The following is a 27,007-nucleotide window of genomic DNA, read 5'->3' on the forward strand; positions in this document are numbered from 1 at the left end:
TCGCTGGATCTACTGCAGAATCGAAGCATTTCCTGTCGAACATTAGGAAATACAACTCTTGCTTTCAAATGACGTCATTTGGTGCGGAAATTATAACTGCACAATTCATGCCAACTTTTAAAATCAAAGGACAAATCTATCATAAAGCCGGTTCCCTGCTTCCGTTCCCAGACAGCGAACACAAATTTCTTCTTCTTGGTGATGATGGAAATGAAGTAGATGCACGTTATGGAATCAATACCTAAATACGCTGAAGAGGCACATTATTTCGCAGCTACAGAAGCTTTTTCACGAACGGAACAATTTGGTGCGTTTATTCAAAACAGCAATCGATATGATGCCTTCGGATAACCATAAAATTGTCATTCATGCAGACAAAACGCCTGCTGGAGAACATATCAGGAGATATAATGCTCCAACTATAGACGAAGTGGCAATTGTCATAGTCGGGGATCAGTTTCAACCTCGAGATATTGTTCTCCATCGACGAAAAGTTCGATTGGTAAACGTCGTAGAAACTCACCGTTGTTACGATGCTTTGCAGTATCCACTAATCTTCTGGGATGGTGCCGATGGATACCATTTCAATGTGAAGATGGTAGATCCAGTCAATAGTGTAGAAACGAATAAAAAGTGCAGCGCGATGAACTTTTACTCTACAGGTTAATGGTTCGGAGGACCGATTGCAATCATATATTGAAATGTCGTCAGTTGTTTCATCAGTACATTGTCGATATGTATGCAAAAATTGAAACAGAACGTTTGCTGTTCCTCCGATCAGACGAAACTTCGGTCCGATGAATATATACATTTGCGGGATGCTGTGATGAATGACCGTAATACAACCAACGTTGGAAAGCTCACGATTTTGCCATCCTCATACATAGGTAGTCCACGCCACATGCAGGAATATGCTCAAGATGCCATGGCATATGTTCGTTGCCACGGCCGTTCAGACTTATTTATCACCTTCACATGCAATCCAGCTTGGGACGAGTTAGTACAGCTGTTATTTCCTGGACAATCGTATAGGGATAGGCATGACATCACAGCCCGTGTTTTCAGACAAAAGCTCAAGTCACTGATGGATTTCATTGTGAAACATGGAGTTTTTGGATCTGTGCGGTGCTGGATGTATTCAGTAGAATGGCAGAAGAGAGGATTGCCGCATGCGCACATACTGATTTGGCTGTATGATAAAATTACTCCAGACAAAATCGACGATGTTATATGCGCTGAGATTCCACGGGCCGAGGTTGATACGGTTTTTCATGAAGTTGTCATCAAGAACATGATCCATGGCCCATGTGGTACCCTCAACCCATGTTCACCATGCATGGTAGACGGGAAGTGTTCCAAGCGATATCGTCGAGCATTTACAGCCAACACCGTAACAGGGGGCGATGGATATCCTCTGTATAGGAGACGGTCAACTGAAGATGGAGGGACTTCGGCAAATTTAAACATGAGAATTGGTGATATTGAGGTAGACAATCGTTGGGTGGTTCCATACTCACCACTATTGTCAAAATCATACAAAGCGCACATCAACGTAGAATATTGCAATTCCGTGAAATCGACTAAATATAACTGCAAGTACGTGAATAAAGGCAGCGATATGGCAGTTTTTGGTGTTAAGGCAGAAAATGGTGACAGCAATGCAGTACGAGTTGTCGATGAAATCTCTCAATACCAGGCTGGCAGATACATAAGCAGCAACGAGGCTGCATGGCGAATTTTTTCGTTCCCAATTCATGACGGCTACTCAGCTGTAGTTCACTTGGCAGTCAATTTGGAGAATGGTCAACGTGTCTATTTCACAGAAATAAATGTGCAAGAAAGAGTCCTGAATCCGCCTACGACAACTCTGACTGTCTTCTTCACCTTATGCCAGGAAGATGCTTTTGCCATAACCTTGATGTATTCAGAAGTGCCCTCTTAACCACAATATGCCACAGAGAAACGTGGCAGGGTACAGCTAGTATATATATATAAAAATGCTCTGTTTGTGTCTACTTCCTTCATAGACTTGAAAAGTTCTGAACCGTTTAAGCCCAAATTTTTACACAACGTGCGTTGAGGTTCCAGCTCGGTTATTGTCTACTTTTGGTGTTGATAGCTTATCTGCGTTTGCGAATATATCAGTTTTTTTTTCGCGTTTCCCAGTGCGCCTACTGCTGCGCCCTCAAAACATATTGAAAGAAGAAATTGGAGATTACAATTTTATTTTTTTGTTCAGGTTCAGTAAGAAACGAAGTCATGCCACCCAAGAAGTCGAGTTTGGGTCGTCGTACTCGCAATACAGAAGCAAAAAGACGTAAGATTACGAATATGACGGGCCTCCATCCGAGAGACTGAGCGGCTGAGAGCAATGCAGATGCACAACGCGGAATCAGCAGAAAGACGAGCAGATAGGTTTGAGAGAAAGGCAGTCGCGTTCTGCAGCAATCGATTTGATTCACTCTCAAAATAATGAACGCGACAGGGCAAGGGTAGCTGAAGCTTGGATGCTCCAGGAGGAACGAGGAAAACATTCCTCTTTACATTGATTCTGGCTACGGTTCGAGCTAACAAGGACATAGCTTTAGCTCTTGCTTCATCTGGAATCGCTGCGACATTGTTACCTGGTGGGAGGACTGCTCATTCAGCGCTGAAGTTGCCGTTGAACATGCAAATCATCGAGACTCCTACGTGCAACATTTCCAGAGCATCTGGGAAAAGTATTGCAAAGAAGTAAACTCATTGTTTGGGATAAATGCACAATGGCACACAAAAAAATCGCTGGAGGCTCTCGATCGATCATTGCGGGATTTGCATGGAGCTGTCCAACCATTTATGAATGCGTTAATATTGCTCGCAGGGGATTTCAGGCAAACGTTGCCTGTGATTTCCCGATCGACACCAGCTGACGAGATAAATGCTTGCCTAAAATATTCTATATTGTGGCAACATGTACGTACATTACAGTTGAAGACGAATATGCGTGTCCAGTTACAGAACGACTGACTCAGCCGACGTATTCTCACGACAGCTACTGGACATTGGGAACGGAAAGCTGCCAGTCAATGAGACGTCGAGAAAAATAGTATTGCCCGAGAATTTCTGTAATTTAGTTACATCGAAGGAAGAACTTATCCAAAAATTGTTCCCCGATATCCGAATAAATTATAGGAATCACGATTGGCTCAGTGGACGAGCGATTCTCGCTGCCAAGAACAAAGATACCAGCTCAATCATGTAATCCAGTCCAGCATAGAAACTGACGAAATTACATATAAGTCGATAGACCCCGTTGTGGAGGCGGAGGAAGCAGTTAATTACCCTACGGAATTTCTAAACTCACTTGATCTGCGTGGAATGCCACCACACATATTGAATTTTAAAATAGGTGCGCCGATTATCATGCTCCGGAATATAAATCAGCCGAAACTCTGCAACGGTACGCGACTCGCTGTCAAGAAATTGATGAACAACGTAGTAGAAGCAACGATCATAACAGGTCCTTTCAAAATCCTCATTCCTAGGATTCCTCTGATCCCGACTGATACACCGTTCCAGTTCAAAAGATTGCAGATTTCCATTCGTTTAGCGTTCGCAATGACCATTAATAAAATTCAAGGTCAATCTCAGGAGTTGTGTGGTCTAGATTTGGATGCAGATTGTTTTTCACACGGATAATTATATGTTGCGTGTTCCCGTGTCGGAAAACCAGATAGTCTTTATATTTACGCGGAGAATGGAGAAACAAAGAATATTGCATACCCTCAAGTATTACAGAATTAAATGAATTTGAAAATAATTCTTTTTTGTTTGACTTATTTCTTATGCTTGCAACCACAATATGCCATAGAGAAACGTGGCAGGGTACAGCTAGTTATATAAATATATATTAAATATTATGGAACTTTCGACAACGGTTATATTCGGCAACACTAAACGTAAGCTATACAGTATTGTCGATACATTTAAAATATGACCGTAATTAATAATCCTCGTAATTAATAATGCTCGAATCAAACCTACAGGAGTTCGAATCTTATTTCGTGCAGTAGAAATAGAATAATTTAAAGTGCTTCTATGATCCCCTCAAAAAAATGTTTTTTCCCAGATCACAGAATGCCTTCTATACCAAAATCAAGACAAGACCCCCCACCTTGCTTAACAGTAGCTTGGCATGTGCTTGTTTTTTATCTCGGTATGTGGTTGTTATAAGATTCTATAAGATCCTATGCTTTTTTTTACGATGCTCCAGTTTTTGTTTTCTTGTCTTGTCCTTGGTTCTTGTCATGCTACTTGAGCATCGAAGCTGTAATTGAGTAACACGGGGAGCATTAAACTAAAAATACAGCTGTCTATTATGTGCTCTACCTATACAACTTATTTTACAGTCGATAGTATCACTATTTTCTTTAATTTCCGAATAATATAATGGTCATCATGTTCTTTCAAGAATGTATTCGGTTTTATTTCATTTCTACCTTTTGTTTAGCCCAATCATCACGGATAGGAATATTATTTTCGCTGACTTTTTTCTATCTTAAGGTGATTGAGAACTAATCGTATCGTATCGTATCTTAATAGATGTTTAGCATGTCATTTTATTTGGTTCTCCTTATCTTCTCAGTTTGATGTGATGAAATGTAGTATGCTCACATAACGGGTACACACTGTACCACTTATATCAGTGCAACATTTTGGCATTTGTTTATGTCCAAATATTCCCAGCACTTTAAGTGCGGAGTAATTCGACCCACACAACAATGTTATGAACATCCTAAATGCTCAGCCGACATGTCTGCATGCGCGGCCGATCATTCGGTTACCATGTGAGCATAACACTCTCTCTCATGCGCGGCCGCTGCTTGCGCCGCCTATATACACTTATGCATAAGTGCATATATGCAGCGGCACATATGCATTTATATACAGTATTGGAAAATCTGCAGCTGAGTTGGACGACATGTTTCGGGTATCCCGGAAAATTATTTACAATGTTTTAAATCGGGCTAAAATTGAAGGAAGGCTGGAAGAAAAGTCTGGAGGAGGTAGGAAGTTGAAGATTGACAAACGGGCAGAACGCCTTATTATGCGTAAGGTGAGTCATAACCCCCAAATCTCGACCAGAACCCTTGCTAAAAAGTTGGAGGAAAAATGTGGCGTAGTCGTTTCGCACGAAACCGTAATCTTTTGCAACAAAACTAAAATTATGCTGTATTACAACGATGGTAATTCCAGAGTATGGCGCAAGCCGTTAACCAGCGCAACATTGTGCCTACCGTAAAATTTGGCTAATTATCGGTTACGGTTTGGGGGTGTATAAGCAGCAAGGGAGTCGGGGAGCTCGCATTCATAGAAAGCACTATGAATGCTGAGCAGTATCTCTCCATACTCCAATCAAATTTGAAGCAGAGTGCTAAAAAATTTGGCTTAATGGCCAAAGAAAAGCCGAAATTCAAATTTTACCAAGGTAATGACCCCAAACATAAGGACCAAACTGTGCGTACATGGCTCCTGTATAACTGCCAAAAGGTTATAGATACACCTCCTCAAAGTCCTGATGTGAACTCCATTGAAAGTTTGTGGGTTTATTTAAAGAAAAAAGTGGCTAAAAGGCAACCGAGGAATCGAGCAGGCCTTAAAACTGCAGTGCTAGAAGAGTGGCAGAGGATTCCATTGGAATATGACATGGAAAAGCTAATCAATTCCATGAAAAAAACGTATCCAGCATGTAGAAATGCAAAGGGGAGGCACAGAAAGTACTAAAATTAATAAAATTATTGTTAAAGTTGTTAAATATATCCTTTTAGCTGTAAGTTTTGTATATTGCGTAAAGAGTTTATTGACAGTGTCAAAAATGTGAAAAGTTATTTTTTGTTAAGTTTTTGTTAAATCTTGAATTGTTTTGTTTATGTTTTTGAATATTATCATTAAGAGAATTCTCCAATAAATAGATATCCATTGAAAAAAACATTAAAAAACCTTACTAAAAGCGTTATATTTGCATGCAAAGTCAAAAAATATTATTAATTTTCAGTGTGTAAACAGTTTCTTGACATACTGTACATATTTAGAAACATAAGTGTTGGCCCCGGCATTGCTCGGGCAGCTATGTGAATTTTAAGCCAAGCCAATAGATTCTTAAGTTAAACAGGGCATTCACGAAATGAGGCCGGACCAGAATGAATCAATAAATAATAGCTAAAAGATGATTGGCGGTAAAAATTATGTTGAATTTGTGAAAATACTTTTGACCACCACTGTAAAAATTTTAAAAAATTTAATTAGGTTGTTTTTACATTTTACATAAAAGATAGTTTTGTTTTGTGAATTCATTTAATTAATAACATTTTTCAGAAAATACTGTGTTACATTTTACGGATATCTTTCATATAAGCTGTACCGATTCAAAATTTTTCTTGATGTCTGCACGAAATAACTTCAAGCCTATGTACGTATAACAGGAAACTTCACTTTTTGTCCATTTTCTACTTGCTAAGAAAGCCCGGTGCAATACATATACAAATAACAGTTAGGGATCATTACAACATTAACAAAGATTAATGAAGTGGATTTCTGAGTTGCCAAAATTAAAAAGTCTAAGCACAGCATAAAAAATATATTATATTTTAACCTTATAAGAATGATTTAGATTACGACGAATAAAAGATTCATTATTATACAAAAAACAATGAGGGTTAAGACTCTTAAATGTATTAAAAATAATCTTGAAGGAGGCACTTTTTCATAAAATATAAGGGAAAGAAATTGAAAAAAGAGTTGCACTGGGAATATTAAAGTACCCAAATGAGATATTAAAGTGAAGCGACAGTGCTGTAAACAAGAAACAGGTATTATTCGTACTTTATTTGCGAAGTCTGTGCTTTATAAATATTTTATAATCCGTATTTCTGCAGAAAATAGCTTCAATTTAAAGTTTCACTTTTTTGTTTTTCGTTTTAAGAGATATTTCACAATTTATTTGATTTTTTTTCGAAAATAGCACACAGCCTGTTGGCAGAGGCCACAGCGCACATTACCAAAACAATACAATAGCAGGTACCTTGACGGCAAAGACCTCAGCGAAAATACAAAATACATTTATTTTTTTGAAAACCTGAAAGTCTTTCGTGCTGCTGCTCGAGAACACAAAAACAAAATACATGTTTTTTTTTAATAATTGCAACGCTCAGCGACGCTGGTTGTTCTTGTTAAGATTTGTTGTCTGTCAGTCCTTTATTTTTCGTGCCCATCTCTGCTCTAGGGACTCACCGAAGTAGAGCATCTCAATTGTCACAGCTGCTCCACAGTTAATTTCACTAACGTTTTTGAAAACGCTAATGGAAAGGAAATAGACCTTATACAGACCGGACACTTAATCGTGACCTTACCTTGCAATATAATGTAGAAGCTACCATTAGAACTATGAAAGAAAACCACATATATACTCAATTATTCTCTTGTTTTCTCTGAAAACAAGATCCACGAACAGCTTCAGAACGTCATTATTAAAATAATAGGCCTAAAATGCGCTCGAGAAAGGAAATATGAATTTCGGGTCAACGTTCCTGATGATGTTTAATAACAGTTTTGAATTCAACCTACCTATATTTACCGATCGTTTCGATGGCAGCTACATATTTGATAATTATCCGATTCGCATAAAAATATAAGTTCCTAAATAATAATAATCCTCCATCTGAACCCTCTGCCCCGCCGCGCAGTGTTAAAAAAATTAGTTAACTCAGTGTAGGGTCCAGTTTTCACAGGACCCAAAACAGTTTGATAACTTTGTTGACACTAAACATAAGCCTAACAGAAATCCTTCCTCGCTTTCATTTGAAAATACCACCGCAAATAATGATCAGGTAATAGACGATCTATTTTCGCAGTTATTTCAAACCACTTAATCAAACTCTTCCAATTTACACCATATTTATTCCTACGACATATCAAAATCGAACTTAATTATCTGTCCTATCCTAAACGTATGCTTTCATCTTTTAGATTTTTTATCGTGTGAAGCCAGTTTATTTGCCAGGACCCGACGGAATAAATGGCTGCGTGCACAGGTATTGTGCCGACGCCCTATGCTCTCCCCTTCTGAAATTGTTTACTTTATCCTTAGAAACCTTCCACTTTCCCATTATTTAGAAGGAATCGATTATTATCCCTCTTCACAAAAAAGGTAGCAAGTTGGATGCCAGCAACTATAGAAGAAACTCTAAGTTCCCGGCCATCCCTAAACTATTTGAAAACATTATTAACCCTCACTTGCATCTCCTTTGTAGATCAGTAATTTCTCCATGTCAACATGTTTTTATAAAGCGAAGATCAACAACAACAAATCTTTTGAAGCTCCTTCTTATATTATAAAGGGCTTCCATAATAATTTTCAGACAGGTGTAATCTATACTGATTTCAGTAAAGCATTTGACTCTATTAACCATTCTCTCCTCGTAATAAAACTCGATTTAATGGACTTTCCAAGTGATCTTCTTAATTGGATCTCAAGTTATCTGAATGGCAGAACTTAAAAGGTCCTCTTTAAGAAGAATTTATCTAATGTTCTAAGGGTTACATCTGGCGTCTCGCAAGGAAGCCATTTGGGAACCTTATAGTTTACATTATGAATAACTATAATAGCGGATGATGTCAAGCCTTGCGTGCAATACAATGACGTCGCATGTCAGCCGGATTTACAAACAGATCTCAATAATTTTCAAACTTGGTGCCGTGTAAACTTATTTAACTTAAATGGCTCGCAATGCAAGCTAATGACATTCTCTCGTGTCGTTCCTAAGCTTGCAACTTACACGCTGAACTGCTGCTCTTTGGAAAGAATTAATACTGTTGATGATTTGGGCATCCGCTTAGACCCAAAACTTGACTTTATTGATCATATTTCGTCTGTGGTGAATAGACCAAGGGGTGTGCTTGAATTCATTGACCCCTATGTCACTAAATCCTTATATACCTCTTTAGTACGTCCCATCTTAGAATATGGATGCAGCGTTTGGAGCCCTCAGTACGGCGTCCATAGAAAACGCATCGAGTCGGTTCAAAAGAAGTTTTACTTTTCGCTCTACGCTGGTTAAATTGGGATGCAAATCAAAGATTACCTTCCTACTCAAATAGACTCCTATTAATAAACTTACCGTCCTTAGTTAATCATAGAACTATAATAGGAATAACCTTTATTTTTAAACTTATCCATGGGCATGTGGAAAATGCTGACTTGTTGAGTCAGCTCAATTTCCACGTACCATGTAGAAATACTAGATCCTGTATACTATTAGTGTTGCGCCACTGTAGAACCTTTGAACTGCATGAACCTTTTAGAGTGCTATGTGCAAATTATAATGATTTGTACACACTAATCTCTAACGTAGATACCCTTCCCAAATTAAAATCTTTAATACTAACACACTTAATAAGCATGCAAGCAAACAACCTGGCAGTACGCCGGTAATCAATTTCCTCGTATTCTGTCCAATATTTTCCATCGGGTCTACTAACACCTAACCCAAACAGACACGTGCCTGGTGTCGTACGGGCCACTTTAATGAATTGACCGTAATGTATCAACGTCCAGAATAAAATAATACAAAAATGTTGTAATACTCACAACCAATTTGGATTAAAAACTACCAATGTGCGCTTTGTGAGCTTTTTTTTTAATAATGCCTGCTATTAGACGAACTAACATTAGAAAGCTTAAACGTGCTACACATGGGCAAATGAATATTCGTAATAATCAAATATAAGATGATGCCGAACAAAATGCAATAAGACGGACCCAATGCACAGTTTAGCCCAGCAGAAACATTACCTCAGAATATTCGAAATTTTACAAGAAGAAGACAACCTGTAAATTTAAACTTGAATCGCGCTGATTTAGACAAAAATTCGGTCAAGATCACAAATAGTGTTGGCTGCATCATCTGGAATTGTAGTCACGTTGTTGAAAGCGGTCGAACTGCATATCCCGCATTGAAGCTGCCTTCTTTTCTTTCGGTTGAACATCTAACATGCACCGTGACCAAAAGTTCGGCGACACCAAAATTGGTGCGAGAATGTACAATTTTATGTAAAGGAATTTACAGGTGGTTTACGATTTTTTAGCGGGGCTTTAGTATTGTTCTCCGGCTGTCAATAAGATTAAAGCTTCCATGAAATCGTCCTCTTTGTGTTGTCAAGTCAAGAAACTTAAATTAATTACGAACATGAGTCACCTTTCAACTGTTGGCGCTTTGCAATGGCAATAATCCTATAGATGCATCATCAAAGTTTTTCCCGGCATTGCCCAAAATTATAAAAATCTAGATTTTATAAGTCAAGGAGCAATACAAGCAACGAAGTATAAAGACGTCAATATCGTCGACGGCGTGCCCAACTAGGATTAAGCGACTGACTATCCGACGGAGTTTTTGAACTTTCTGTATGTCCCAGGAGCTCCGCCGCATAATTTACAGCTGAAGGTTGGCTAAATCATAATCATAATGGTACGAGATTGTCCGTCAAGAAACTAATGAACAATGAAATTCAAGCAATGATCATCAAGGGCAAATTCAAAGGAGAGGAAGTCCCAGTCCCATGAATTCTAATAGTTCCAAATGATTTTCGATTTCAATTTAAGTGGGTTAAGTTCCCAGTTTGGTTGAATTTTGCGATGACAATCAATAAATCGTAAGACCAGCGTTCGAAATAGCGTGTTCCCGTGTTCGAAACCCATCATCGTTTTTTATGTTTGCTCCGGAAAATAAAGAAAAAAATATAGTTTATCGTATCACTCTCGACTTATGAGATTTAAATACGTTTTATAGAAATTTGAATTAGCTACATTTTAATATCACTCCTGAGTTAAATAAAGCATCAATTAGAAGAAAGTGTGCCGGGTTAGTTAGTATGGCAAAAAACAAAAACTCGAAAAAAAAAAACCTAAAATCAAAGTGTAACCAATTACTAGACAAATGCAACATTATATTGATAAACAATAACAAAAAATGGATTGTTTTATAAACAAATCAAATGTGAAGTTCCCGCCAGAAAACGAGAAGCTACTCGGAAGGAGCCCAAAGTTTGCCACCCGGTCGAAGAGAAGAAATTCCATATCATAGATTTGCATTATTCCTTTATATCTAACGATCGATCCTATGGGAGCTATATGATATACTGTCCGATTACAATTTGTTTTTAATTCTTAAAATTTTACAAAAAATTGGAAAATAATATAAAATGGCTATATCTCAAATTTGATAAAATTCTGTTGAAAACTGAAAATATTATAATTTTTAATTGTATTAATTTCTCAATAGGAGAAATAGGAACGAGCTATATGATATAGTAGTAAAACCTAATTTAATTTTGTATACCCCTTATAAAAATCAAATAAATAAATAAAGCATATACATCTAAGGAGTTACGCCACATTAAAACAAAAAAAAAAAAAAATTGTTGATGTCCCAAAGGACATTTGATAATTATGAAAGTTACATTCCCTCAAAGTCGGCGTGGCTGGAGGGCAGCTGAAAGTCATCTTTTGCGTTTTTCTAGAAACCACTTTTTTCAAGACGGTGTATATGATAAATCAAAAACTATGTTGCGTAATTTTTTTTTAACGTCTTCGTCCCTCCCTTTTTAAATGTATCCCTTAAAAAATTAAAAAAGGGTAACTGTTTCCGATAAAAGTTGATAAGTGATTCATATCCACCATCAAGGAACAATCTGAAAAAACCGTTGATATTGAATATTAAATAGTTGGGTTAATCATCTATACATTTTTTGACGGTTTAACGTCGGGAAATACAACACACGAATTTAAAGTATTTAAAGGCATAAAATAGTATTATCATTTTGCCCAGATGCCTATTAAATAAAAACTAAAGTTAACAAATTTTCAGAAACTCTTCACCTTCACTCAAGGAAGCAACATACAATTATAAATAAAAATAGATAAGTAAGAAACCAATATTACACTAAGAAGAAATATTAATAATAGTGATAGGTATATAATTAAATAGAAACCCAAAAAGGTAATATCACAGGTCAGTAATGTTATAATCATATTTTCATGTATTAAGGAAAGATTCTGCTTTTTTAGATCAGATCATTTTACGACCTCCATCTGTCAGTAAGTACCTCAAATACTTATACAGCCAACTCCATCATTAGCCTGCAAAAAGTGTATATGTGTCCTCGCTCATCCCAGACGCTATTACATTTTTACCATATTATAATGGAGACTTTAACCTACTGTGTAACTTTATTAAAAACGCAGAAGAAGTATTAATGCTCAGCAGAGATCAGAAACCATACGGATGCATCAAAAACAAAATAATAGTAAAAGCCAAAGATGTCTTAACGGCATCAAAAGCTAGTTTGAACTAGGAGGTCATTAAAAAAATATAAATCGGACAAAAGGAACTCCTATTTAACTTCACGGGCTTTTATAAAAACAATTATCAGTCCAAAAACAATACGACCAAATCATAGAATACAATAAATTTAAACTTATTGACACTAAGATAATCGAACCCAATTTAGATGGAGCTAAAAATCCAAAACCGATACTATCCCAGGGAACCGAAAACGTTAATAGACCCGCCTCATTTGCCAGCATAACCCTATCTGAAGCAGAGCAAAGATACTCTGAAGTCGAAAAATATATGTATGAACAACTAATATTTTTGTCCAGTATGATCCACTAAAATGGTTCATAAATTTCGAGGGACCAAATTCAAAATTGGTCCTATGGAAATTACAACACAATGAATACGAATACAAGGTCAAGGACAAAAAAGGATCTCAATATCAAGTGGCAGATGTCTTAAGTCGAGTAAACTTGTTGGAAGTGGCAGGGAGTTTAAACAGGGTTTAATAAATCTTCCTCCTTGGAAGGTCCGAGGGTTAAATTCTTTTAAGTCATCGCCAGGTCCGCCAAGATGCAAATCTCCTGGTAAGGATATTTACGTGGGACATAAGCTAATTCCAATAGTGTTTGGATTGCCCATTAATTATGTCTCCAATAAAAGGAACTTCACCAGTAATTCTCCAATTTGTTTTGGTCGCAATATCATAAACTTGAATCCCGTATCTCCAAGTGGGTGCAAGAATGGACTTGTATATCCGGACCAGGCTCAGGGGATAATTTGCCTTCAGCAGCCAGTACAGCATTCTGGCCTTATCCTCCAATCAGCGCCTAACTGATCTTGTATGCTTTGCGAAGGTTAATCGGGTGTCCAAAGTGACCCCCAGGTACTTATACTCTCTGACCTGCACAAGAAGCTATCCATGCAGGAATAAGCCATAGAAGTGTTGTTTTCAAGGCCTTTTCGAAATTCATATCGTTGGAAACCTGGACTTGCTTGCAGCGTCAGGCAGTCGCTTTTAGTTCTTACTTATTTTAGGAGTATTCCGAGAGGGAGCAACTACAATACTTGCTAATGTCGACTAGAGTACCCAAAAATAAAGGGCGAGGTAGAGAGCTTTTACAAAATAGTGATTCCAATTTTATTGGGTCACACTTGTTTTGAAGAAATCTATAACGATGCCGTCCCATGTTAATATACCCTTGCAGATTAAAATTAGATTCTTAATAAATAACACAATATAAATTTATGTTAAAAACAACAAAGTAATGTCATATGATAAATAGTCGTCCGATTTTCATAAAATTAAATACGAAATTCTAATACATAATAACAAGGCTACAAATCTGAGTAATATAATAAATATATATAATATCAACAACACAAAAATTATCTAAAAACTAAGAAGCTAGACTACTATATCGGCTTTCGTAAGCCATGATTCTACCATCATCATCTTAGTAATAATAACTGGCGTGACCAAAGCCTTAGGTCAACAGAAAGTGAAACCGCTCTACGACTGGAAACTCAGGAAAACCCTTCACATTCCGGGCCAGTGCTCCTTTACACCGCGATCGAGGACAGTCGCTTTAAGGAGGAAAGAGTTAACAACTTAGTTCACACGACCACGGGCAAAAAAGATGCAAGCACACGTGGCTTAGCCAGTTTATAAACTATTGTCAAGCCTTAGTAATTTAGTTCTTAATCAAACTCGAATGAATAAAGAATACTTTTTATTTGATTAAAAATAATGAATAATCTTTTAATATATATTTTTTGTTTGTTTTGTTTTTTGAACATTAATGCACTACGTCCACCAAACACGTGCTTGTTTAGGCTATACGTAAAGAGGCGCTAAATAAAATATAGGAAGGAGTAGGATTAAATTAACTATTAAATGCAAGATTCTTTGCTTGCATGTGTACTAATTGGATTAGGATTAAAGTCTTTAGTTTGGAAAGACTATCAACGTTAGAGATTAGTGTGTACAAATCATTATAATTTGCACATAAAACTCTAAAAGGTCTATACAATTCAAAGATTTACATTGGCACAATACTAAGGGTATATAGGATTACTAGATCCTACTTAATACGTGGAAATTAAGTTGACCCAACAAGTCAGCACTTTTCACTTCACCATGGATGAGGTTATAAATAAAGGTAATGCCTAGCATAGTTCTACAATTGGCTAAGGAAGGAAACTTAATTAAAAGGAGTCTATTAGAATAGGAAGGTAGTCTTTGGTAATCAGCTTGCATTTAGAGCATTTAGAGATCCAATTAAAAATATCAAGTGGAAAACCATTAAATCGAGCTTCCTAACCAGGAAAAAAATGGTAACAGAGTAAAACTCCTGCATGAATGCACCCAAAACGGCAAATGAATAACTTATTTCGGAAGTGGGCACACGTTTTTTAAGTGAATATAGTATTTCCTGTACAGTTTGTTGTACAGCTTTTAATGAGTTCACCAAAATTGGTATGTAGTCTACAACTATACAGTTTGGTGTTTTGGTGCACTGTACTAACCGTACTGTGAGAAAAACTTTATGACTGGTGTGTTATATTCAAGAATTAGAAATTATATATACATATTTTTTTTTTGTTATAAAGGATTCTATATTTAAGTTGTTAATATTAGAGTGTAGGAACATTTTTTTGTTGACCATGTCTGCAGTTGTAGCAATTTTGGAGCGTTTTTCGCATATTACATTTTTCGCACCCTACTAATCTCTTTCGGATGCTGCACTATTAGCCGGAGCTGATAATATTCGGCAACTTTTTTGAAAAAGCACAGGAAAACTGTCTTTATTAATTGACCACCACTGCAGAACATCAAAATCTATCTAATAATCAATATTAACGTTTTTATATGTGTTTACATCGAATACATATTTTCAGTTCACTAATTAAAAAAAAAACATTAAATTTTTTCTGCGTTCGAGGCCGTCAGCCGATAGGGTGCACAGGGGGATAAACGGATGAGTGCGTCATCTGCCGTAACTGTGTACACCATCGGTAGAGCGACTATACTCTCCAAGCGAGGGCGGCTGGAAGCAGGTCCCCAGTCGAGGCTTGTAGTCGGGCGGACTTAGGCAGTCTTTAATCAGCCTCCCCTCAAGTCAGGTGTGTGATGCGACCCGTGCACACTGACTTCCAGGTTCGCAGGTGAGGGGTAAAGCCAGCTGTGTCTACACGGAGCCTTCCCAGGGCCAGGCAACCCTGGGTCGTAAGTGGCCTTGCCGCAGTTTTGGGGCGAAGCTGCGGTCGACTTTCTTCAAAGCCCCAAACCCCCTCTGGCCCGCTGCGCTTGGAAGGTCGAGCAAAGCGGGCGTTCATGTATTGAAATGAATTCCAAAAACCGAGCTTCGGAACTCCTGGGAGAGGATAAACCCCAAACAATGTCAACGAAGGACGAGAAGGAGTTGCAGAGGCCGAGACTGGTCGCTGCATCTCACATTGTATCGGAGACCGACGGAGAAGAGTCGCAATCCGAGGGGAGAGCGAGTAGCACTCCCCAATCGAAACACACAGGTGGGGCTCAGCTGAGCACCACCTCAGAGTTAGCGAAAATGTCTCACCATCAGAGACGAGCGAGGGTCAACAGAGCCCGCTTCGTTCTCGGCAAGATAGCCAAGAATGAGTCTGAGGGCAAAAGTGACCCTCGGGATGCTGAGGATAAGGCCAAATTTCTTGGAATATGAGCAGTATAAAGCGGCAAACCCGGCGGCGCTCCAGCCCTCGAAGGCGAAGCGAATTTGCTCACAGGAAGTGAGCGAAAGCGCGCCAAAGAGAGCGAAGGACCCACAGGGTAAGCCGCGTGCGACGAACTTTGTCAGCCAGGCAAAGAAGTTTAGCGAGGTGGCCAGAGACAGTCTGGCTATGGCACTGGTGGACGAGATCCATGACGACGGTCGCCTGCTGTCGGAGAAGTGGGAGGAGATTGAGGCCAAGTTGGCCGACATGGTGACCGACAGGTTGGTCAGCATGCCGACCGGCCCCATCCCCTCCTTCGACTCCTCAGACGTGGTCAGAGGGCACCGGGTCATCAGGTGCGACGACGGGTTCCCCCGAAGCTTCCTGGTGGAGTGTGTGGCTAAGATTAGCGACACATGGGCTGGCCTTAAGATTAGGCTAGTCCACGCCAGGGAGATCCCAAGGAGACCCAGAGCTCGCATCTGGTTACCTAAGGGCCAAACTGACCATGCAAGGGTGATCGCCTGTCTGAAGGCCCAGAACCCAGATACATACAGAGGACTGGGACATCCTCAGGGCAGAGCAGGTAATGAAGGCGAGCCAGCCTTTCCTCCTGCTGATTAACCAGCAATGTCTGCCCCAGCTGGAGGCAAACGACCACAAGGTCCGGTACGGCATCAGGAAGGCCAAGATTACGGTCTTCTTGGCCGAGCCGGACGAGATTCTGGAGGAGATCGATGACACCAACAAATTGTTGGACGACAAGGTCATCGACGACAAATCTCCGGACGCCACCCCCACCGACATCCATGTCGAGAACCGTGCAGATTAACCTGAAGCGCAGCTCGCACGCTTCAGCTAATCTCACGATCCTTCTAAGGGAGAGGGATATCGACATCGGTCTGATACAGGAGCCTTGGACCAGGGACAGGCAAGTCGCTGGACTGAGAATCCAAGGATACACACTACGCACAAACTCGAATGGTAGGTCGAGAGCTTGCATTGTAATCAAAAATCATTTTAACGCTTTTCTCTGTCCCAATCTCAGCACACTTGACCTAGCAGTGGCCAGATTCGTGGCGGCGGATGGGAGCGGAGTCACCCTATCATCAGCGTACATGGCCCATGACGAGCCGGCCCCGCCTGAGCCGGTAGTCAAGCTGCTGCAATAGGCGGAAGCGACGAAGACGACCCATTTAAAAAGCTTGTAAAAGTCTGACGCACTATACCGAAACCGGGCAGAAGGGGGCACATCCTAGCAAAGGATTATAGACCGATAAGTCTCACCTCCTTCACCCTGAAGACACTAGAGAGACTCCTGGACGTCCACATCCGAGAGTCTCTAGAAGGACATCAACTCTCTCTTTAATAACGTGAACCCCGACTCTATCCTGGGCTCCCTCAACTTGCTAGGTATTGAGAGAGGCATCAGAGAGTGGATCGGAGTCATGCTAAGGAGCAGGACGATCACAGCCGAACTGAGTGGCACTCACCTCACGCGGACTGTGAAGAGAGGCACACCTCAGGGCGGGGTACTATCTCCCCTAGTCTGGCTTACAAATATGAACGCCATATTGACAGATCTCAATACGGGTGGAGTCAAAGCAGTTGCATACGCGGACGACGTAGTACTGCTAGTATCAGGACCATACCCTGAGGTTTAAACAAATGGGCAGAAACCTGCGGACTAGGTATCAACCCCACAAAAACGGAACTTATGCTCTTCACACGAAGAACTAAGATACCTCCCTTCAACATGCCCAGTATTAGCGGCATGGAGCTAAAACTATCGGAGCGAGCGAAGTATCTAGGAGTTATTCTGGATAAAAAGCTCTCATGGAAAGATAACATTGCAGAAAGAGTAAGGAAAGCAAGCATTGCATTCTACTCCTGCAGGAAAATGTTTGGGAACAAATGGGGACTGCACCCAAAGATAATTCTATGGCTCTACACTGCAGTGGTACGGCCAATTCTAACATACGGAGCCCTAGTATGGTGGCCGGCACTAACTAGGGCTTACAACAGAACGAAGCTGACACGGAGCAGTGTGCGGGGGCAGTGGGTGCAAAGCGCTCATGCCCCGCGGCTGCTCTCAACGCTATCCTAGATATAATGCCGATAGAGCTGTTCGTGATGGACACTGCGGCACAGAGCGCAGTAAGACTGAAGGCGAGCAATTGCTGGAGGGACTACGGCGCCGGGTACGGCAAGATCCTTGCAAACAGCGGCATTAACACAGACGTTAAGACCGACTACACGATCGCGGAAATGAAATTCGGGAACGCATTCTCGACATCATACCCATCAAGGGATGACTGGAGTAGGGGCAGAGTAGTAGTGGAAAACGAGGTGTCCCTCTACACCGATGGCTCAAAAATGAGCTGCGGCGTAGGGGCTGGGATCTTCGCTGAAAATTGGGGAATTGAAAAGGCTTTCAATCTCTCTAACTCAGCGACGGTTTTTCAGGCTGAGTTACTAGCCATAAGGGAAGCAGTCGAACTTTCCTTAAGGCAGGACCTCAGGGGCAAAAGAGTTCGAATCTACTCGGATAGCCAAGCGGCTATAAAATCCCAATCAGCCGTGAAAACAAACTCACGACTAGTGGCAGAATGCAAGAAGGCCCTTAATAGACTTGCCGACAAAAATAAGGTACAAGTAACATGGGTACCGGGACACAACGAGATCCCAGGTAATGAGAAGGCAGACGAACTAGCCCGTGCAGGCGGGGCTAAGTTCTGACTTCGAATTACCAATCTCCCTAAACGCGATCCAGACAAGGATCCATGACCACTTTAGACAGATAGCCAGTAAAGAATGGCAAAGGAAGAGCGATCACAGAAGGTCAAGGGAATGTTGGGCGAGGTACGACAAGAAACGAACTAGGGAACTGCTATCCAACAGCAAGCGGGATATCAGCAGGTTCACGGCACTCACCACGGGACATTGGGCGATTGGTTCGCACGCAATGAAGTTGGGACTGCCATACAACGCAGTCTGTAGAAGCTGTAAGCAACCTACAGAGCAAGAGACACTGGAACATCTGCTCTGCTTCTGCCCAGCGCTAAACCACATCAGATTTCGCCACTTCGGTGCCCACCAGATGGAGTCACTGAGAAGCATAGGTAAGCTGAAAGTTTCAGCAATCCTAGGTTTCCTTGCTGACTCTGGATGGTACTGATAGTGAATAACAACAAGAAAACAGAGGGAGTGGAACAAAAAGGAGCTAAGCTCTAATTGGAGGCCCCAGCAATGGGCCTCACCACTGTAACCTACCTACTTTCTGCGTTCGATGTATAAGAGTCGTTTTCCTTACTATACATTTTGCACGTGTTGACCAATACTCAACTCACTTGGACAGTTGTGTAATAGAACACACAAGCTGTTTTGCTTGATGTAAAAAATGACAATACAACTAGTAACTCATAAAAAGTTCAACCCTATGTTTTTCTATAAGTGAGGACACACTACACTACACTACTGTAGAGATTTATGAAGCTTCATAGAAATGAATACATTAATAAAGAAGCCTAATATAGTCTGACGTCGAAAGCGACATTCGTACGCATTCAAACTAAAAAAAAACATGGGCCAAGACTTTATTTTAATTTTACAAAATTTGAAACTTACAGCTCTTTTTTAGCATCATAATTGGTGCTAAGATAGGTTTCAAGATGTTCACATTTGCAAGAAACCAGTTTAAGCTCTGATTTCAGCGAGGCGTGATAAAAATTGTAATACAATCAATCTTAATGAATTTTGCAATGAATTATTTTAATAATGTATTTTGTTTGACTTTAAAATATTAAGCAGTTATTTTTAAAATTTATTTTTTAGTTCCGGTCGCACGCACCATTTTAGAAACCGATACTTTAAATTAAAACTGTACGAATGAATGGTAATCACATATGTTTTTTTGAGTTTTATATTGACTTAATAATGTATTTTGTTTGACTTTAAAGTATTAAGCAGTTATTTTTAATATGTATTTTTAGTTCCGCTTGCACGCACCATTTTAGAAACCGATAATTTAAATTAAAACTGTACGAATGAATGGTAATTACATATGTCTTTTTGAGTTTTATATTGACTCTTTTTCTAATTCTCTATTTGATATAAGAAAGCCAAAGCCAAAGCAACATGTTCTTGTTTAAGAGATTGGAATCAAAACAAAACATGCCATTTTTATACCCTTGCAGGGTATTATAATTTCAGTCAAAAGTTTGCAACGCAGTGAAGGAGGCACCTCCGACCATATAAAGTATATATATTCTTGATCAGGATCAACAGCCGAGTCGATCTAGCCATGTCCGAAGTTTATATACCCTTGCAGATAGAACTTCGGTGACTAGGATTTAATACAATATAAATTATATATACTTATGTTAAAAAAACAATGAAGTAATGCCTGCTTTCATTTCTTCAACCTATACATATTATATTTACAGCTTTATATTCACAGTTTTGCATTTTTCTCTATATCTAACGATCGTTTGTATGTCAGCTGTAAATAAAATTTAACAATAATATAAAATGGCTGTCTTAAATTTGATGAAAATCTATTGAAAACTGAAAAAAATATAATTTTTAATTGTATTAATCTACTACTACTCTACTGTTCCTATGGCAGCTATATGATATAGTAGTTCGATTTTCATAAAATCTTACACAAAATTGAAGTATAATATTAAATGGCTAAATCCCAAATTTGATAAAAATCATTCAGATAGCTTTAAAACTGACAGAAACGGATAGGCGGACATTGCTAGATTGACTCGGCTGTTGATGCTGATCAAGAATATATGTACTTTATATGGTCGGAGGTGACTCCTTCACTACGTTGCAAACTTCTGACTGAAATTATAATACCCTGCAAGGGTATAAAAATATTAGCACAGGACGTGATGTAGGACATTTTCATAAAGATAACAGGCAGTGTTTTCAAAAGATTTTTTACTTTTGGTTTTAATTTGTAAAGAAATAAGGAAACAAGAAACAATTTGTTTGAAACAAGGTGTTGAAGCTCGTTGCCAGTGAAAGTAAATGGGACATGAATTCTAAATATACGACAGTGAATTGGTTCTTCATTGCAATGATCATTTCTTCGGTTTTCTTCGATGGATCACTGTTCCTGTCAAGAAGGTTTTGAATGGAATATATTACTCTAACACACGGTCTACACACTATTTTAGAGGCAGCTAGAAAGTGTGAGCTGGCCCAAGATTTTCGCTTGAAAGAATTCCTGAAATTCTTTCATTTTCATTTGCCTTTTTGAACTTGTACTGAAGTGCGCTCCAACAGAACGAACGAAATCTTTAACATTTTGGGGCAAGATTTCGATGATGATAAGTGTATGACAGGAGCATTTTACTAGAACCGTTTGACATAAATCGTTCTTAAAAAGAGCAAAAACGGAACTATGTTCCCCTACCAATACGTTTGTGGTGTCAGATCCACAACCAAAAGTGTTTTCTATGGGTATGTTTTTATTTAAAAGCATATGTTTTACCCAGTCATACAGTCCCGCAGCAGTTCCTAATGACCCTTCCACCGTATCCAATTGTTGTTTTCATTATAAAATACAGCAGTAAAACAGCATTGTTTTAAAAAGCTCTGATCCGACGTTTCATCCATAATTAATGAGAGAAATTATTTTTTTTATTACGATTAATAGCTTCTAAAAATGTGTGAAAAGTACGTTGAAAGTTCGGGAATGTTCTTTATTTCTGATATTATTTTCTTATGACGTTAGAAATTCATATGTCGAATAAGGTCACTTTTATACGCTAGGATCGACACCGAACAGAATTAACAATTAGTTAAATCATTTCCATCTCTCTTATTCGAATCTTTGCAAAAACAGCTTGAGAATTAAATTAAATTTTCATTAAATTTATTCAAGAGTTTTATTTTTAGAAACTGTGTAATATTTGACTCACTTGTCTTCAGATATATTGACGTCAAACTTGAACTTGGAGCGGCAATTCCTTCTTGACGCTTCCGATAACCCGAGCTCAGATTCTCTTTTACGAAAAAAACTAGGTAAATTAACCCGATTGTAAGTTGAATTACCTTACCTTCGGGTTATCTTTTTTATTTTTGTTTTGACCTTTTGATAGCCATGTATCCATATTTGAACATTTAACAAAGAAGAAAAAGCGAATTCCCTGATCATAGACAGACTACTGACAGACTAGGGATGTGCCATACATAGAGATATAAAGAAACTGAAAGCTTAAGAACGAGTTCGAACTTCGAAGCCTATATATTTATGTTTCAAAGAAGGAGAAGAAGAAAAGAGAATCCGAAGATCAATGTACGAGACAAATGCTTGTATAAAACCAAGTTGAGAATTAAAACAAAAACAATCAAATGAAACGCATGAGCAAGGTACAAGATTTGGCCCGACTGCACCTACTGTAATGTAATTTGATCAAAGGCCAGACATTTTTTCTCAACCCCATGGAAAAACTTGGGGAAAAGTTAAAAATAAAGAGGAGTGCGGAAACCGATATCACTATTTTTCTCCATGGATGTTTTTAACTTGTATTGTTAATTTATCCGTTGTTATTTTTCCCGTAATACATTAGAACTTAATAACATCTATATAAACATACAAATTTCGGAAATGCTTACCTTCATCTACTAAAACTACTTCCACAATAGCATTAAGTGGTATATCAATCTTATGCGTACACATGCAGTTTGGTCCGCAATCCGCAGGCCGATTGTCGCCGTTACAAAACTGTTCTGGATTAATATCGTTATACTGAGATGTTAGTGGTGCAGGTGCCGATAAGTATGAAATTTCATCGATAAGTGAAATGACATGGTCGCCGGTGGGTGCCACTGAAATTAATTTTGATTAACTGCGTAATTTTACAGATAGCCTTGAAAACTTACCTAAAAATCGATTATACGTGTTCGGCTGGAAAAGATCTTCGGCTCGGTATACAAAAAAGCGGAACGGAAGGAAAATTTTCACATCTGGCTTTTCTGCCAATATGCCACGATCTATTTCAAGAGCGTTTTTCAGTTGACTTACACAAATGGCATCGTTACGTTGACGATTGCATTGCGCGTCCAATGGGTTCATAACCTTTTTATTTTATACGTATTTGTCGGTCGTTTCATAATTAAATATTGTGTAGTTTTATTTACATGTGCGAATATTCAAATTTAAGTAGTTTTGGATGTATGTGATATTTTACATGTCGGAAATTAAAAAAAGGAAAAATATACATGTTATTTAATACAGTTTTACAATGTATGGATTTTAATAGTACTGAAAATATAAGCTAATATAAACAAACTAATCTTACAACCAAATGTAACAATCTACATTGTTGTTAAAAGATATATATAATATACATAATAATAAAATCCGAACAAGAAGAAAAATAAAGTGATAAAAATGTCAAAAAGCCAAACAACAAATTTGACAATCTGTTTAAAATATATACATTTTTTAATAGTAAATGTTCTCCCTAAAGTGTATACACATTTTTCTTTATTATTACTTGCATTTCTTTTTTATTACTCGCATGCTATATATCTCTTAGAGGACATTCTTTTACAAAACAAACAATTTTTTTAAGTCACAGACTCAGAAATAATTTTTTTCTGTATTTTTTTTTAATAACCAGGGCGATAAAAACACAGGACAAAGTTCTTAGGATGTGGAATACCTAAATCGAAGACAAAAAGTTTTAACAACTTTTAAATTTTAAGCAAATCGTGATCAAATCATTTACAGTTTTAAATTTTCCGATTATAATTTAGACGCTAAATGATTAATTCTGTAATTTCTATGACAATGGTGTTCCGATTTAGGTCCTTCCGACATTTGCCATGCAATACTATGGTAGCTTTAGTACTTATACTTTATGAGATCTGTTAATCCTGCGCAAACTACAAAAAAAAATCCCTAAGCATTCAACTTCATCACTTATTATATCCCAAAATAATAAGAATTAAATGAAAACCAAATGTTACTCCAAAGAAACAGCTAACATTCCAGATGTTTAAGCACCTGCTTCTCCTCTCTCTCCTCTATCCGGAGGTTGTGGGTGGTCAATAGACCGTTGTTGTTGACTGGATCGCTCCCCAGAACAACTTCACTTATGCCCTGGTTGTGAGGCTCAAGGCCTTCGGCTACATTAACTTCACCACTGGCAAGGTATCTGACAAAGCGCTCGAGGAATCGGATTTGATCCAGCTCCAAGCCCGGTGGGTGGCATTGCCAACATAAAGGAGTACAACGAGACTTTCTCTTCCTACTTTTTTGGACTGGGTGGTCTTCGCTGTGAAGACCGTGCCCACTACCCTGGGTCTGTGGCATCATTCCAAATGCAAATACGAACGCAAGAGTAAGAATCACTAAGATGTGCTCTGTACACCGTAGGAGCCTGACCTCTAGAGACTTTTGAACAAACCCCTCGTCCCGCGAGTGCGGTATATCTTTGTTGATTTAGTTTCCTAATATTAAAAAAGATTTTATATCCAAATGTGCTAAGGAGTACCCGTGTCCTTGCCCGTAATAGTCTCCTGATGTGTCTTAAGAAATTAAGCACAGTTTATTTATCTTCTTAGGGTGTCGGATCCGGAGTACCGGCCAAAAGTCCTTAAAGCATTCCCACCAACGAAACTGATATTTGGGAAGCTAACATCGGCACGCCGATATAACCTGGCAGATAGAACTTCAAAAACAAAAAAAAAAAAACAGAAAAAATAACTGTTTCTAGACTCGATAAGACCACTGCGCCCTCTACATCTTCTAATTCCGCATCAAAAAACTAATAAACTGCATGTATTTCCTATCAGAATGCAAAGACATGCATAGTTAGCTTCCACTTGTTTGCTGATAGACTTTTATTTGATTCCCAAGTTATTGTGTTCGCAAAAACCTGGTTAAAGACGGAGACTTTAACTTCAGGGTCTATTTGGTCCTCAAATAATTCTTTAAATACTCTCCTAACTACAAGACAGCATAACTTTTTGCTGGCTTGTTCGACATTTTCAATTATGTACGAAATTCCTTAAGCGCTTGCTTGATCTTTGTTTGTTTTAGCTATCCCTATCATCCTGCTTTCGATGCGACTGTCAATATATCCGTCAATCTCGAAACAGCCTCCTTGGGATACTAAACAGTTGAGTCACCTTAAAATTAAAAACTCAAAGCTGTATGCTAAATTTAAGCTTTACGGTTCTCAAACTGTCCTTTTTACTAATTTATCAGCTCGCTAAAACTTTACCGCAGAGTGTTATGTATATATACTATAGAATTTGACTGGTTGCATTGTGCAGTTTTCACAGGACCAAAAAAAGAGTTTTACAGTATTATTAATTCTAAGTAGAAGCCGAACGAACCGTCCTCGCTCGGATTCAAATCAGACTTATTCGTACATCATGTCCAAAACGAACCTAATTTACACCTCCAGTTTAAACTCTATTCCTTGTTTAAGCTCTACTCTTCATTGTTAAGCTATTCATTGTTATTTATTCACCAGTTCCGGACAGAATTCCAGACTGTGTGCACAGGTATTGAGACAACGCCCTGTGCTATCCCCTTCTGAAATTGTTAACCCTATCCTTAGAAACCACCCACTCTCTCTTATCTGGATGGAATATTTTAATATAATATAATAGCAAGTCAGATGCCAAAAGTTATAGAAGAATCTCTAAATTGGTGGCCATTCCAAAACTTTTCGAAAACGTTATAACTCCCCATTTGCAGTACATTTGTAGATCAGTTTTTTCTCCATGTCAACATGGAATTATTAAGTAAAGATCAAGAACAACAAAGCCTTTGGAACATTCTTCCTATATTACTAGGGACTTCCATAATAATTTTCAGACAGATGTAATCTATACTGATTTCAGTAAAGCATTTAACTCAGTTAACCATTCTCTCCTCATTAGGAAAATCGATTTAATGGGTTTTCCAGTTGATCTTAATTGATCTCAAGTTATTTAAATGACAGGATGCAAAAGGTTCTTTTTAAGAATAATTTATCTAATGTTTTTAATCTTTCATCTTTCCAAGTGAACGGACGCGTTTTTTTCTTGCGCTGTCGTTTTGTGTTAAAGTTTCCAAATAACTACCGGGGTTAACTTAAATTTACTATTTTGTGTTAATAACTTCCCGTTCACTTCGCGTGTGCATGCAGCTATTCTTATTTGTGTTTATAATTGGTTTTATTTCCCAATTTAGTAGTGCTGCTAGTGCTAGCTTTGCATATTTTGCATTCCTTTTTGTGCCTTCTTTGTTTTGCTTTTGTTTGCGCCGTAGCAATAGCTTAACGTTTTAGTTAGTCACTCCCACTCTCTCTCGCTTTCGCTGTGCCGATGCACTTCTTATCTTATCTGATCTCCAACGCTCTTCCGCTCTCTCGCTCTCGCTGTGACTCTTCACTTCATATCTTCATAACGCTGTTGTTTTTTTCCTCTCTTTTTCTGAAGTACAAGTACAGTGGTAAGTCTTAATAATGTCCGGAATTAATGTCTATTTCGCCAAAACCTGCAGAGGCTATTTTTGCAGGTGCCAAGTGTACGCCAAGTGTATTGGTGTTGTAGCTCGGACGGTGGACGATGTAAAAAAACACATCGGCCTGCGTTACTGCTGCGAGGCCTGTCGCGATGCAGAAAGGGAAATTATGTCTTTCATGCGGCAAAACAAAAACGGTTTTAAGGGCATTTTCACGAGTTTTCGTAGAACTCTTGTAATGTTCTTGGCGCTGGACACCCGATTTGTTTTTTTTTTTTGTGGATAGGAATAACAAAAGATTTTTTCTTTCAAATAAGAGAAAGTGAAAGATTTCTAAGGGTGAGGTAAAAAATTGCAGAAGTAACCCATTCTATTTATATTGACGTTGACGCACAACGGTCAGTACACTCAAGTGGCCCGTACGACCCCAGGCACGTGCCTGTTTGGGTTAGGTGTTAGT

At 38.6% G+C, this 27,007-nt stretch overlaps 1 protein-coding gene and 2 pseudogenes across 14 annotated transcripts in view; 2 read left to right on the forward strand and 1 right to left on the reverse strand.

Moving 5' to 3' along the window:
* LOC110185357 (laccase) overlaps positions 1-27,007 on the reverse strand; it is a 130,123-nt gene that overhangs the window by 3,800 nt on the left and 99,316 nt on the right. For 12 of the 13 annotated variants that reach the window (XR_015272013.1, XR_015272016.1, XM_086834395.1 and 9 more), the window contains 2 exons: positions 22,965-23,160; positions 22,698-22,910 (listed from right to left, as the gene is read on the reverse strand). The exons of the other annotated variant lie outside the window; for it this stretch is intronic. Coding sequence is in view for 10 of the 12 variants with exons in the window: in XM_086834395.1 (XP_086690521.1) it covers positions 22,698-22,910; positions 22,965-23,160 (409 nt within the window). In the remaining 2 variants the exon portion in view is untranslated. The remainder of the gene's footprint in view (positions 1-22,697; positions 22,911-22,964; positions 23,161-27,007) is intronic. 13 annotated transcript variants of the gene reach the window in all.
* Positions 16,008-16,896, forward strand: LOC147645006 (uncharacterized; annotated as a pseudogene).
* On the forward strand, positions 24,082-24,966 carry LOC110185365 (translocon-associated protein subunit beta-like; annotated as a pseudogene). The gene has a single exon (XR_015272042.1). The product of XR_015272042.1 is annotated as a translocon-associated protein subunit beta-like (transcript).

This window comes from Drosophila serrata, unplaced genomic scaffold, assembly GCF_035046125.1.
Source record: "Drosophila serrata isolate PLE 108 unplaced genomic scaffold, ASM3504612v1 contig_34, whole genome shotgun sequence".
NCBI lineage: Eukaryota > Metazoa > Arthropoda > Insecta > Diptera > Drosophilidae > Drosophila > Drosophila serrata.